General features: G+C 40.1%; 1 protein-coding gene across 1 annotated transcript in view; it reads right to left on the bottom strand.

Moving 5' to 3' along the window:
• LOC150077667 (MFS-type transporter SLC18B1-like) overlaps positions 1 to 15,030 on the bottom strand; it is a 227,083-nt gene that overhangs the window by 69,215 nt on the left and 142,838 nt on the right. Inside the window, exon 8 of the mRNA XM_090385198.1 lies at positions 14,658 to 14,749. Within this exon, the coding sequence (XP_090241324.1) occupies positions 14,658 to 14,749 (92 nt within the window). The remainder of the gene's footprint in view (positions 1 to 14,657; positions 14,750 to 15,030) is intronic.

Genomic DNA, 15,030 nt, shown 5'->3' with positions numbered 1-15,030 from the left:
GATCCTGTTGCAGCAGCATAGCGTCAGTAGTGTCCTTAACGACCCTGCCAACCTTTGTATCATCTGCAAACTTAGACATTAAACTTGATATCCCATCATCAATATCATTCATAAACACTGAAAACAACAATGGACCCAACACTGAACCCTGAGGAACTCCAATAATAACATTAGTCCACGTTGAGCAGTGTCCATTGATTACCACTCTCTGTCTTCTGCCACTCAACCTTATCCATAGCAGCAATTTGCCTCCAATGCTACACTGCTCCAATTTGTGCAGCAGTCTTCCATGTGCAACAGTATCAAAAGCCTTTCTAAGATCCAAATATATAATATCAAAGCTATTAATATCAAAGCCTTTGCCTGCATCCAGTTCTTTTGTGACTACATCATAGTATCCAATCAAATTGGTCAGGCAAGACCTGCCCTTAACAAAACCATGCTGCGTCTGAGCTATAACTGAATTCTTGTCTAGATGATCCTGCAGTGCTTTTTTAACCACTGCCTCCATTAATTTACCTGGAACAGAAGTTAAACTAACAGGTCTACAATTACTTGTGTCAGCCTTTGATCCTCCTCTGTGAATTGGGGTTACATTTGCACATCTCCAGTCTATGGGTACCTCCCCTGAGTCCAAAGAAGCTCTCATAATTATGGCTAGGGGTTTGCTTACTTCTTTTGCTGCCTCCTTTAATATAACTGGATAGATCCCATCCACCCCAGGTGCCTTTTTTATGTTTATCCTCAACAATCTCTCCTCCACTTTCCTCTCAGTTTTTACAAAATCATCCAGCTCACTGCCAATGTTTACTTTACCTACATCATTCTCCTTTCTGAATAACTCCTCATGCGTGAATGTAGATGCAAAATACTCGTTTAGATTGTTAGCCACCTGAGCAGGATCCTCAACTGTTGAACCATCAATATCCAGTGGACTAATCTGATTCATCCCTTTCCTTTTTGAGTTTAAATATGTAAAGAACTCTTTTCTGTTTTTCTTTGCATCCTTTGCCAAGGATTTTTCGTAGTCTGCCTTTGCCTGCCTAATCTCCTTTGTGACTTGGTTACAGACCAACTTATATCTATCATAGGCTTCCATGTCACCCATTAATTAGTATGTATCCCATGCATTTTTCTTCTCTGCCACATGTCTCATTAGTTCATCTGACAACCATTTAGACCTAAACCTTGAACAATATTTCTTAGTTGGTATGTAAAGCCTGGTAGCCTCCAAGATTAGTTCCTTGAATGCTTCCCATTTTGAGTTTGCTGTTGGTAACATCATCAGTTGGTCCCACTGTATAGAATTTAAATACTGGCTCAGACCATCATAGTCGCCTTTACGAAAACAAAAACCCTTTCCTTTACCTCTGATGGTAGTTACCTCCTTGAGTAAATCCCACTTCAACACACTGTGATCACTGCCACCTAGTGGTTCATTTATCTGCAGATTCTTAATGCATGAAGAATCACTACTGATAATCAGATCAAGAGTATTGCTCCCTCTTGTTGCCTCACGAACATGCTGATGTAGAAAACAATCATCCAATAAATCCACAAAAGCCTTGCTAGTGTGCGAGTGACCAACCCACAAATTCCAGTCAATATCTGGGAAATTAAAATCCCCCATTATAAGACTCTCTGATTTACTGACCCAATCTATTTCCCTGTACAATATCTTATTATACTCATCAGAGTCATTAGGCCTATAGCACACTCCTACTCTCAATTTTGATTTCCCTATGCTTATGTCACACCAAACTGACTCGACACTGCCCTGTCCATCGATGTCGACTGGCTTCACTTCCTTGGACTTTATGTGTTTCTTAACTAATAGCATAACCCCTCCTTCCCTCCTGTCCTGTCTATGCTTTCTATACACATTGTATTCCCCAAATTCCAGTTCCGCATTACTTATATCTGTGTGACACCACGTCTCTGATATCCCAACAATATCTGCCTTTGATGTTTTGAGCAATACCTCAAATTCATCAAATTTATTTACCAAACTCCTAGCATTGGTGTACACGCAGGTATACATGCACCTGTTTCTATTCTTAGCTACCCTAACACAACCCATGTGTTTATTTGTCCCGCAATGACTCCCAGCAGTCTCTGAAATATCCTGCATCTTGTTTTTCAGGCTTCTGCTCATTTCAATAGAAGCAGTGCAAGAATCGCTTCCACCTCTGCCAGTGGCTACTGTTAATCTATTAGTCCTTGTATCCCCCCCAACTAGCAGTTTTCCGACCCACCTAACACTGCCTCGACAGCATCAGCAAAATTTATTGCACCCTTTCTATTTAAGTGTATCCCATCCCTGTAGAAGCAATCTCTCCTGTTAACAAGTACAGTACAGGCTGAAAAAAATTCTACCCCTTGAGCCCTGCACAATCCCTCCAGGGCCGAATTGATCGAAAAGGCTCTCATCATATACTCCCTCCTATCGTGTCTGGGCAGAATTGCAGACACTTTCAAATTCAACCCTAATTCACGGCTTTTTTTCAACAGTGACCTGTACTTGCTAAGTAATTCTGCCGGTCTCCTACTCTTAATATCATTAGTGCCAACGTGTACAACTATATCACCTTTTGTGCCCTTAAAAGATGATATCTGCTCTACAACGTCATCAACCTTTGCCCCTGGCAGACATACCCTGGTCCTATTTCACCTATTCTTTTTACAAAGCATGTTCCCTGTTTCCCTGACAATAGAGTCACCAACAACTACTAGTTCCTGTGGGACCAGCGCATTCTGCCTAGGGGGCTGCCTCTGTGTTGCCTGATGACCAAGTGCAAGCTCTGGCGTTGATGTGGGCAGCTGAGAGCTTGATAGGCCCCTCAATTTATTTCCTTCGAGGGCATCCACTCTGTCCTTCAAGCTCTCATAAAGGCCCATAACAACGCTGAGTTGTCGCCTGATTTCCTTGCACTCCTTACATCGTGCACACACAAAGACATCCCCCATGGCAGTATCATGTCCCGTACCCGATTGCTCCGCAAACAGTGCATCTTAAAAGGCTGTAATTCAGAGGGCAACTGCCCCCCTCAGTTCTCCCCTGAGTCACAGCACTCCCATTAGCTTGAGCTTTTTGCTTTGCTGCTCTGGTCAGAGTCATGATTTCGATTTAAATGTCAGTAAAATTACAATTTCAGAACAAAATTAAAACCTTAAACTTGTATCTTAACTTACTTGTTAACAGGAGAGACTTGTTAGTCTCTCCTGTTAGAGGTCTGTACTTGTTAACAGGAGAGACTGCTTCTACAGGGATGGTATACACTTAAATAGAAAGGGTGCAAGAATATTTGCTGATGCTATCGAGGCAGTGTTAGGTGAGTCGGAAAACTGCTAGATTGGGGGAATACAAGGACTAATAGATTAACAGTAACCACTGGCAGAGGTGAAAGTGATTCTTGCACTGCTTCTATTGGAATGAGCAGCAGCCCGGAAAATAAGATGCAGGATATTTCAGAGACTGCTGGGAATCATTGGGGTACAAGTAAACACATGGGCTGTGTTAGGGTAGCTAAGAAAAAGAACAGGTGCATGTATACTTGCGTTTACACCAATGCTAGGAGTTTAGTAAATAAATTTGATGAATTTGAGGTATTGCTCAAAACATCAAAGGCAGATATTGTTGGGATTTCAGAGACGTGGTGTCACAGAGATATAAGGAATGCAGAACTGGAATTTGGGAAGTACAATGTCTACAGAAAGGATAGACAGGATAGGAAGGGAGGAGGGGTTATGCTATTAGGTAAGAAATACATAAAATCCAAGGAAATGAAGCCAGCCGACATCGCTGGACAGTGCAGTGTCGAGTCAGTTTGGTGTGACATAAGCATTGGGAGATCAAAATTGAGAGTGGGAGTGTGCTATAGGCCTAATGACTCTGATGAGTATAATAAGAAACTGTACAGGGAAATAGAGTGGGCCAGTAAATCAGAGAGTCTTATAATGGGGGATTTTAATTTCCCAGATATTGACTGGAATTTGGGGGCTGGTCACTCGCACACTAGCAAGGCTTTTGTGGATTTATTGGATGATTGTTTTCTACATCAGCATGTTCGGGAGGCAACTAGAGGGAGTAATACTTTTGATTTGATTATCAGTAGTGATTCTTCATGCATTAAGAATCTGCAGATAAATGAACCACTAGGTGGCAGTGATCACAGTGTGCTGCAGTGGGATTTACTCAGAGGTAACTACCATTAGGGGTAAAGGGAAGGGTTATTGCTTTCGTAAAGGCGACTACGATGGACTGAGACAGTATTTAAATTCTATACAGTGGGACCAACTGATGATGTTACTAACAGCAAATTCAAAATGGGAAGCATTCAAAGAACTTATCTTGGAAGCTACTAGGCTTAACATACCAACTAAGAAATATTGGTCAAGGTTTAGGCCTAAATGGATGTCAGATGAACTAATGAGACAATATGGCAGAAAAGAAAAATGCATGGGATACATACAAATTAACACGTGACACAGAAGCCTATGATAGATACAAGTTGATCTGTAACAAAGTTACAAAGGAGGTTAGGCAGGCGAAGGCAGATTACGAGATATCTTTGGCAAGGGATGCAAAGAAAAACAGCAAAGAGTTCGTTACTTATGTAAACTCTAGAAGGAAGGGGATGAATCAGATTGGTCCACTTGATATCGATGGCTCAACTGTTGATGATCCTACTCAGGTAGCTAACAAACTAAATGAATATTTTGCATCAACATTCACACATGAGGAGTTATTTAGCGAGGGGAAAGCCAGAGATGTATTCAACTCTAGCAGTAAGCTAGAGAATCTTGTAATAACTGAGAGTAAAGTGGAGGAGAAATCGTTGAAGATAAACACAAGAAAGGCACCTGGGGTGGATGGGATCTATCCAGTTATATTAAAGGAGGTAGCAAAGGAAGTAAGCAAACCCTTAGCCATTATTATGAGAGCTTCCTTGGACTCAGGGGAGGTACCCATGGACTGGAGATGTGCAAATGTGACCCCAATTCACAAAGGAGGATCAAAGGCTGACACAAGTAATTATAGACCTGTGAGTTTAACTTCTGTTCCCGGAAAATTAATGGAGGCACTGGTTAAAGAAGCACTGCAGGATCATCTAGACAAGACTTCACTTATAGCTCGGACACAGCATGGTTTTGTTAAGGGGAAGTCTTGCCTGCCCAATTTGATTGGATACTATGATGCAGTCACAAAAGAACTGGATGCAGGGAATAACTTTGATATTATATACTTGGATCTTAGAAAGGCTTTTGATACTGTTGCACATGGAAGACTGCTGCACAAATTGGAGCAGTGTGGCATTGGAGGCAAATTGCTACTATGGATAAAGGGGTGGTTGAGGGGGAGAAGACAGAGAGTGGTAATCAATTGACACTGCTCATCGTGGACTAATGTTATTAGTGGAGTTCCTCAGGGTTCAGTATTGGGTCCATTATTGTTTTCTGTATTTATAAATGATATTGATGATGGTATATCAAGCTTAATGTCCACGTTTGCAGACGATACGAAGGTTGGCAGGGTTGTCAAGGACACTACTGACACTATGCTGCTGCAAAAGGATCTGGAAAGGTTGAGCAGATGGGCTGAGAGGTGGCAAATGAAGTTTAACATTGACAAATGTAAAGTACTACATATGGGAAACAGCAACCCCAGAGCAACGTATCAACTCTGTGGTACTACACTGACAGTGGTAGAGAATGAAAAGGACCTGGGGGTGGTTGTGCAGGCTCTGAGCAGTGCAGACGGGCTGCAAGAGTAGCTCATGGTGTATTGTCAATGATATATAGGAATTTTTCTAGCAGGGATAAGGAGGTGATTATTCCCTTGTATGAGGCAATGGTCAGACCACACCTAGAGTACTGTATACATTTCAAGGCCTTATTTCAAGAAGGATGTAGAGCTGCTGGAACGAGTACAGAGAAGGGCAACAAGAGTAGTGAATGGAACAAAGGGGTGCTCTTACGAAGAAAGGCTTAAGTTTTGCAAATTACAGTGTCTGGAGACTAGCCACCAGCAAGGTGATCTGATAGAGGTGTATAAACCCTTGAATGGTTTGAGCATGCTCAATGCTGATGGGATTCTCCCTCTTGCTCAGAATAATCACCTGAGAGGGCATAAATTCAAATTGAGGAAAGACAGATGTACGATAGACATGTGGAAATTTGCCTTTAGCCAGCAGGTGGTTGGTTGGTGGAACAGACTTCCATCCCTTGTCATGGAAGTTGATAGCCTAAATAAGTTTAAGGCTCAGCTGGACAGGTATTTCGAACGAACAGAGGGGTGAAGTAGAAGTGGTTATTTTTTTTTTTATTTATTTATTTATTTTTTTATTATTTTTTATTTTTTTTGGCTGATGCTGCATAAGCTTGCTTTCTTGCATCAAATGCCTCTACTAATGCTAATGCTAAATAAAAACAATGCATCAATAACACTGTAAAAAAGATACAAAACTCTGTTTTTGGCATGCATCCTCTCAGTATGCATATTAGAAAATTTCTCCAAATTTATTAACTTCCAATTTATGAACTACTATACAGGAAAACAATTTTTGTAAATAACAACATTCACAATAATTCCTAGAACTGTAATCATTACAAAGAGAAAACAAATAAATTAACGCTCAATCAAAAGAGATGACACTAAATAGCACTTTATGCTATTTAATGTATCAGATCCTGAAGGTTAAGATAATACTAGTGTTACTTTGACACAACTGACAAATGAAGAGTGTCATTTATCCATTAACTTATTTGAAACGTTACTTATTTGTAGTTACTTATTGTAGTCTAAATAAATAAATCTTTATTGCCAATGATATTAGGTATATTATAGACAAAGAATAGGTATATTAATAGCTTTCTGTTAGGTATAATAGATATCAGGTATAAATAGTAAGATTAACTAATCAACTGTAATTAACCTACCAATTGAAAGTACAATGAATATTTCTGAACTTAGCATAAGCTAAGTCTGGGTGCGAGCTTAGCCTGTGCAGACATTGCTCCTTAAAGCTCTTCAAACAGAGAAGTTTTTCCTGATTTATTTTCTGCTTTATTAGTTTAAATTGTCATATTAACTTATTTTCTAGAGTAGCTTTATATTCCTAGTTACGATACTTAGTTTAAAGTTTAACTTAGACAGAGATTTCGTAGATATTACTTAGTATCGGTAACGGTATCAAATCCACGTGTCACAAACTGAACAAGAGGTCTTTTAACCAAATTTAGTCGATTTATTAACCAATTGTTATATCAAATTATCTTCTATAAGTAGATTATAGACCTAGTCAGGATCCTTAGTTTATTCTAAATTGAGATAGCGAGATTTCGAAGCTAATCAATACTTACGAGTCAGTAGAAATACCGTTCGTGAATTCCCGCCATTTTTACACGATAGCATAAGCTTAGTGTAGTATACTGCATAATATAATATTGTCAATTAATCAGTAAATCTATTAATCTTGATAAACTTTATTGTCAATTAAATTGTATTTTTAACTCTATAAATATATATAACGACTTAATTGTAACAAATAATTAATACATAACTATAGTGGTACACGTGATACGGAAGTTGTATAAAGGGAACACTAGATACCGAAAAAAAAAAAAAAAAAATATATATATATATATATATATATATATAACATAACTGTTTTGGGATATAACTTAAGGATTTAATTTTCGTTTTAAATTTTATTGAATTAAATTGGAATCATGACTCTGACCAGAGCAGCAAAGCAAAAGGCTCAAGCTAATGGGAGTGCTGTGGTTCAGGGGAAAACTGAGGGGGGCAGTTGCCCTCTGAATCACAGTCTATTAAAATGCACTGTTTGCTTGATGTTTGCGGAGCAGTCGGGTACGGGACATGATACTGCCAAGGGGGATGTCTTTGTGTGTGCACGATGTAAGGAGTGCAAGGAAATCAGGCGACAACTCAGCGTTGTTATTGGCCTTTATGAGACCTTGAAGGACAGGGTGCATGCCCTCGAAGGAAATAAATTGAGGGGCCCATCAAGCTCTCAGCTTCCCACATCAACGCCAGAGCTTGCACTTGGTCATCAGGCAACACAGGGGCAGCCCCCTAGGCAGAATGCGCTGGTCCCACAGGAACTAGTAGTTGTTGGTGACTCTATTGTCAGGGAAACGGGGAACATGCTTTGTAAAAAGGATAGGTGGAATAGGACCAGGGTATGTCTGCCAGGGGCAAAGGTTGATGACGTTGTAGAGCGGATATCATCTTTTAAGGGCACAAAAGGTGATATAGTTGTACACGTTGGCACAAATGATATTAAGAGTAGGAGACCGGCGGAATTACTTAGCAAGTACAGGTCACTGTTGAAAAAAAGCCGTGAATTAGGGTTGAACTTGAAAGTGTCTGCAATTCTGCCCAGACACGATAGGAGGGAGTATATGATGAGAGCCTTGTCGATCAATTCGGCCCTGGAGGGATTGTGCAAGGCTCAAGGGGTAGAATTTTTTTCAGCCTGGACTGTACTTGTTAACAGGAGAGATTGCTTCTACAGGGATGGGATACACTTAAATAGAAAGGGTGCAAGAATTTTTGCTGATGCTGTCGAGGCAGTGTTAGGTGGGTCGGAAAACTGCTAGTTGGGGGGGATACAAGGACTAATAGATTAACAGTAGCCACTGGCAGAGGTTGAAGTGATTCTTGCACTGCGTCTATTGAAATGAGCAGAAGCCTGAAAAACAAGATGCAGGATATTTCAGAGACTGCTGGGAGTCATTGCGGTACAAGTAAACACATGGGTTGTGTTAGGGTAGCTAAGAATAGAAACAGGTGCATTTATACCTGCGTGTACACCAATGCTAGGAGTTTGGTAAATAAATTTGATGAATTTGAGGTATTGCTCAAAACATCAAAGGCAGATATTGTTGGGATATCAGAGACGTGGTGTCACACAGATATAAGTAATGCGGAACTGGAATTTGGGGAATACAATGTATATAGAAAGGATAGACAGGACAGGAGGGGAGGAGGGGTTATGCTATTAATTAAGAAACACATAAAGTCAAAGGAAGTGAAGCCAGTTGACATCGATGGACAGGGCAGTGTCGAGTCAGTTTGGTGTGACATAAGCATAGGGAAATCAAAATTGAGAGTAGGAGTGTGCTATAGGCCTAATGACTCTGATGAGTATAATAATATATTGTACAGGGAAATAGAGTGGGCCAGTAAATCAGAGAGTCTTATAATGGGGGATTTTAATTTCCCAGATATTGACTGGAATTTGTGGGTTGGTCACTCGCACACTAGCAAGGCTTTTGTGGATTTATTGGATGATTGTTTTCTACATCAGCATGTTCGTGAGGCAAAAAGAGGGAGCAATACTCTTGATCTGATTATCAGTAGTGATTCTTCATGCATTAAGAACCTGCAGATAAATGAACCACTAGGTGGCAGTGATCACAGTGTGTTGAAGTGGGATTTACTCAAGGAGGTAACTACCATCAGAGGTAAAGGGAAGGGTTTTTGTTTTCGTAAAGGCGACTATGATGGTCTGAGACAGTATTTAAATTCTATACAGTGGGACCAACTGATGATGTTACCAACAGCAAACTCAAAATGGGAAGCATTCAAGGAACTAATCTTGGTGGCTACCAGGCTTTACATACCAACTAAGAAATATTGTTCAAGGTTTAGGCCTAAATGGTTGTCAGATGGACTAATGAGACATGTGGCAGAGAAGAAAAATGCATGGGATACATACAAATTAATGGGTGACATGGAAGCCTATGATAGATATAAGTTGGTCTGTAACCAAGTCACAAAGGAGATTAGGCAGGCAAAGGCAGACTACGAAAAATCCTTGGCAGAGGATGCAAAGAAAAACAGAAAGGAGTTCTTTACATACTTGAACTCGAGAAGGAAAGGGATGAATCAGATTGGTCCACTGGATATTGATGGTTCAACAGTTGAGGATCCTGCTCAGGTGGCTAACAATCTAAACGAGTATTTTGCATCTACATTCACGCATGAGGAGTTATTCAGGAAGGAGAATGATGTAGGTAAAGTAAACATTGGCAGTGAGCTGGATGATTTTGTAATAACTGAGAGGAAAGTGGAGGAGAGATTGTTGAGGATAAACATAAAAAAGGCACCTGGGGTGGATGGGATCTATCCAGTTATATTAAAGGAGGCAGCAAAGGAAGTATGCAAACCCCTAGCCATAATTATGAGAGCTTCTTTGGACTCAGGGGAGGTACCCATAGACTGGAGATGTGCAAATGTAACCCCAATTCACAAAGGAGGATCAAAGGCTGACACAAGTAATTATAGACCTGTTAGTTTAACTTCTGTTCCAGGTAAATTAATGGAGGCACTGGTTAAAGAAGCACTGCAGGATCATCTAGACAAGAATTCAGTTATAGCTCAGACGCAGCATGGTTTTGTTAAGGGCAAGTCTTGCCTGACCAATTTGATTGGATACTATGATGTAGTCACAAAAGAACTGGATGCAGGGAATAACTTTGATATTATATATTTGGATCTTAGAAAGGCTTTTGATACTGTTGCACATGGTAGACTGCTGCACAAATTGGAGCAGTGTGGCATTGGAGGCAAATTGCTGCTATGGATAAGGGGATGGTTGAGTGGCAGAAGACAGAGAGTGGTAATCAATGGACACTGCTCAACGTGGACTAATGTTATTAGTGGAGTTCCTCAAGGTTCAGTGTTGGGTCCATTGTTGTTTTCGGTGTTTATGAATGATATTGATGATGGGATATTAAGTTTAATGTCTAAGTTTGCAGATGATACAAAGGTTGGCAGGGTCGTTCAGGACACTACTGACGCTATGCTGCTGCAACAGGATCTGGGAAGGTTGAACAGATGGGCTGAGAGGTGGCAAATGAAGTTTAACATTGACAAATGTAAAGTACTACATATGGGTAACAGTAACCCCAGAGCAATGTATCAACTCTGCGGTACTACACTGAGAGTGGTGGAGAATGAAAAGGACCTGGGGGTAATTGTGCAGGTAGATATGAAGTGCTCTGAGCAGTGCAGACGAGCTGCAAGAGTAGCTCATGGTGTCTTGTCAAATATATACAGGAATTTTTCCAGCAGGGATAAGGAGGTGATTATTCCCTTGTATAAGGCAATGGTTAGGCCACATCTTGAGTACTGTATACAGGTCTGGAGGCCTCATTTCAAGAAGGATGTAGAGCTGCTGGAACGGGTACAGAGAAGGGCAACAAGATTAGTAAATGGAACAAAGGGTTGCTCTTACGAAGAAAGGCTTAAGTTTTGCAAATTACAGAGTCTGGAGACTAGGCACCGGCGAGGTGATCTGATAGAGGTGTATAAGGCTTTGAATGGTTTGAGCATGCTCAATGCCAATGGGATTCTTCATCTTTCTCAGAATAATCACCTCAGAGGGCATAAATTCAAATTGAGGAAGGACGGATGTCGGATAGATGTGCGGAAATTTGCCTTTGGCCAGCGGGTGGTTGGTTGGTGGAACCGACTTCCATCACTTGTTGTTGAAGTTGATAGCCTAAACAAATTTAAAGCTCAACTGGACAGGTATTTCGAACGAACGGAGGGGTGAAATGGGAGGGGTTTTTTTTTTTTTTTTTTTTTTGGCTGATGCTGAATAAGCTTGCTTTCTTGCATCATATGCCTCTACTAATGCTAATGCTAATGCTAAAGCTTGAATCAACAATATGCAAACTGTAGATTACAACTGGCCCACAATATGAGGGGCCCGTCAAGCTCTCAGCTGCCCAACTCAATGGGGCAGCTGAGAGCTTGACAGGAAACACAGCGGCAACCTCCAAGGCAGAATGCGCTGGTCCCAGAGGAGTTAGTTATCGTGGGTGACTCTATTGTCAGAAAGACGAGGAATATATTGTGTAAAAAGGATAGATGGAATAGGACCAGGGTATGTCAGATTGTATTCTGCAGCAGCATGTTCGAGAGGCAAACAGAGAGGGTAATACTCTTGATTTGGTTATCAGCAGTGATCATTTGTGTATTAAGAATTTGCAGATAAAGAAACCATTAGGTGGCAGTGATCTGTGTACTGATGTGGGATTTACTTAAAGATATAATTACCATCAGGGGTAAAGGAAGGGGTTTTTGCTTCCGTAAAGGTGATAGATTTTAAATTCTGTACAGTGGGACCAACTGATGATGTTACCAACAGCAAATTCTAAGTGGGAAGTATTCAAGGAATTAATAGTGGAAGCTACTAAACGTTTCATACCTATTAAGAAATATTGTTCAAGGTTTAGGCCTAAATGTTTGTCAACTGAACTAATGATGTCGGATGAGGACGGATGGCGGATAGATGTGCGGAAATTTGCCTTTGGCCAGCGGGTGGTTGGTTGGTGGAACCGACTTCCGTCACTTGTTGTTGAAGTTGATAGCCTAAAAAAATTTAAGGCTCAACTGGACAGGTATTTCGAACGAACGGAGGGATGAAATGGGAGTGGTGTGTTTTTTTTTTTTTTTTTGGCTGATGCTGAATAAGCTTCCTTTCTTGCATCATATGCCTCTACTAATGCTAATGTTAATGAGACTCATGGCAGAGAAGAAAAATGCATGGGATGCATATAAATAATCAGGGGACACAGATGATATATATAAGCTAGTCTGTAATCAAATCATAAAGGAGGTTAGGCAGGCGAAGGCAGATTATGAGAAATCTTTAGCAAAGGATGCTAAGAAAAACAGCAAGGATTTCTTTACTTATATAAACCTAAAAGGAAGGGGATGAATCTGATTGGTCCACTTGATATCAATGGTTCGACTGTTGATGATCCTGCCCAGATAGCAAACAAACTGAATGAGTATTTTTCATCTACATTCACACATGAGTTATTAAGGTTTGAAAATGCCACAAGGTTATCAAATTGTAACAGGGTGCTTAATGATTTTGTAATAACTGAGAACAAAGTGGAGGAGATATTGTTGAAGTTAAACATAAGAAAGGCACCTGGGGTGGATGGGATCTATCTAGTTATATTAAAGGAGGCGGCAAAGGAAGTAAGCAAACCTTTAGCCATAATTATGAGAGCATCCTTAGACTCAGGGGAGGTCCCCACGGATTGGAGATGTTCAAATGTATCCCCAATTCACAAAGGGGGATCAAAGGGTGACACGAGTAATTACACACCAGTTAGTTTAACTTCTGTTCCGGGTAAAATAATGGAGTCGCTGGTTAAAGATGCATTGCAGGATCATCTAGACAAGACTGCAGCAATAATTCAGATACAGCATGGGTTTGTTAAGGGAAAGTCTTGTCTGACAAATTTGATTGGTTATTATGATGTGGTTACAAAGGAACTGGATGCAAAAAATAATTTGATATCATATACTTGGATTTCAGGAAAGCTTTTGACACTGTTGCACGTGGAAGACTACTGTACAAATTGGCGCAGAATGGTATTAAGGGTAAGTTGCTACAATGGATAAAAGAATGGTTGAGTGGGAGAAGACAGAGGGTGGTAATCAATGGGTGCTGCTCTTCGTGGACTAATGTTATTAGTGGAGTCCCACAGGGTTCGGTGTTGGGTCACTGTTGTTTTGTATATTTGTCAATGATATTGATGAAGGTATATCAGGCTTAGTATCGAAGTTTGCAGATGATACAAAGGTTGGTAGGGTTGTTAATGACAGTGATGGAAGTGTTTTACTGCAACAGAATTTAGATAATTTGGGCAGATGGGCTCAGAAGTGGCAACTGAAGTTTAACATTGACAAATGCAAAGCACTGCGTATGGGTAAAAGTAAACCCAGAGAAACGTACCAACTGTGTGGTACTACACTTAAGGAGGTAGAAAATGAATAAGACCTGGGAGTAATTGTGCAGTCAGACAAGAAGTTTTTTGAGAAATGCAGACAGGCTGCCAGGGCAGGTCATGGGGTGTTGTCAATGATATACAGGAATTTTGTTAGCAGGGAAAAGAAGGTGATTGTTCCTCTGAATAAGGCAATGTTCAGGCCACGCCTTGAGTACTGCGTGCAGGTCTTGAGGCCTCATTTTAGGAAGGATGTAGATTTGCTTGAGCGTGTACAGAGAAGGGCAACAAGATTGGTGAGGGAAATGAAGGGATCCTCTTACCAGGAGAGGCTTAAGTTCTGCAAATTGCAGCAGCTAGAGACTAGGCACCTGTGAGGTGATCTGATTGAGGTGTATAAGTCCTTGAATGGGTTGAGCACGCTGAATTCTGATGGGATTCTTCCACTTGTTCAGATTACGAACCTACGCATAAATTGAAATTGAGGAAGAACAGATGTAGAATAGATGTGCGGAAATTTGCCTTTAGCCGGCGGGTGGTTAATTGGTGGAACAAACTTCCATCTGTCGTTGTGGAAGTTGATAGATTAAATAAATTTAAGGAGGAACTGGACAAATATTTAGAGGGGATTGTTTTGTAATTTTTTTTTTTTTTTTTTTTTTTTTTTGACTGATGCTGCATAAGCTCATATGCTTGCTTTCTTGCATCACATGCCACTGCCACTACTACTACAACAATAAGCAACTAATTCAAATAATGCAACAAGATAATGATTATTAAGATAAAATTTAAAAAATGAAGTTCACAAGGATGTTTTAAAGCACTCTATAAATTTTATTTAGAATAACTGTAATACATCGTAAAAAAATACTCACTGTTTCAATGGAATAAAAGAAACTGGACCAATAATAAGAAAGCCAAATGCACAGTTCAAGCAGCCAAACAGAGAAAGAATTCTGACATTCCTCTACATGAAAATCAGTATTAGTTTTATTTTTATCAATCAATTTTAATTTTCAATAGTAATATATTTTGAATTATTATAGAGGAATTCTTCGTAACATAAGTTAAAACAGCAGTCTTTGCTTACAAAAATCCCTACAAGCTTGTCTGGAAAAGTATATATATTTATTTTATATCTAAGCCGGAGTATCACTAGTATCAATAATCAATGCATTAAGGTAATTCTGCTTTTATCAACTTTGGAGAATTACAAAAATCTATCCACACATTGAGACTTGAGCATTC

Source organism: Mastigoproctus giganteus, chromosome 11 (genome assembly GCF_048544385.1).
Source record: "Mastigoproctus giganteus isolate SK-2022 chromosome 11, ASM4854438v1, whole genome shotgun sequence".
NCBI classification, from domain to species: Eukaryota; Metazoa; Arthropoda; class Arachnida; order Uropygi; family Thelyphonidae; genus Mastigoproctus; species Mastigoproctus giganteus.
Note: the sequence above shows the minus strand (reverse complement) of the source record. Positions and strands in the feature narration are given on the sequence as shown.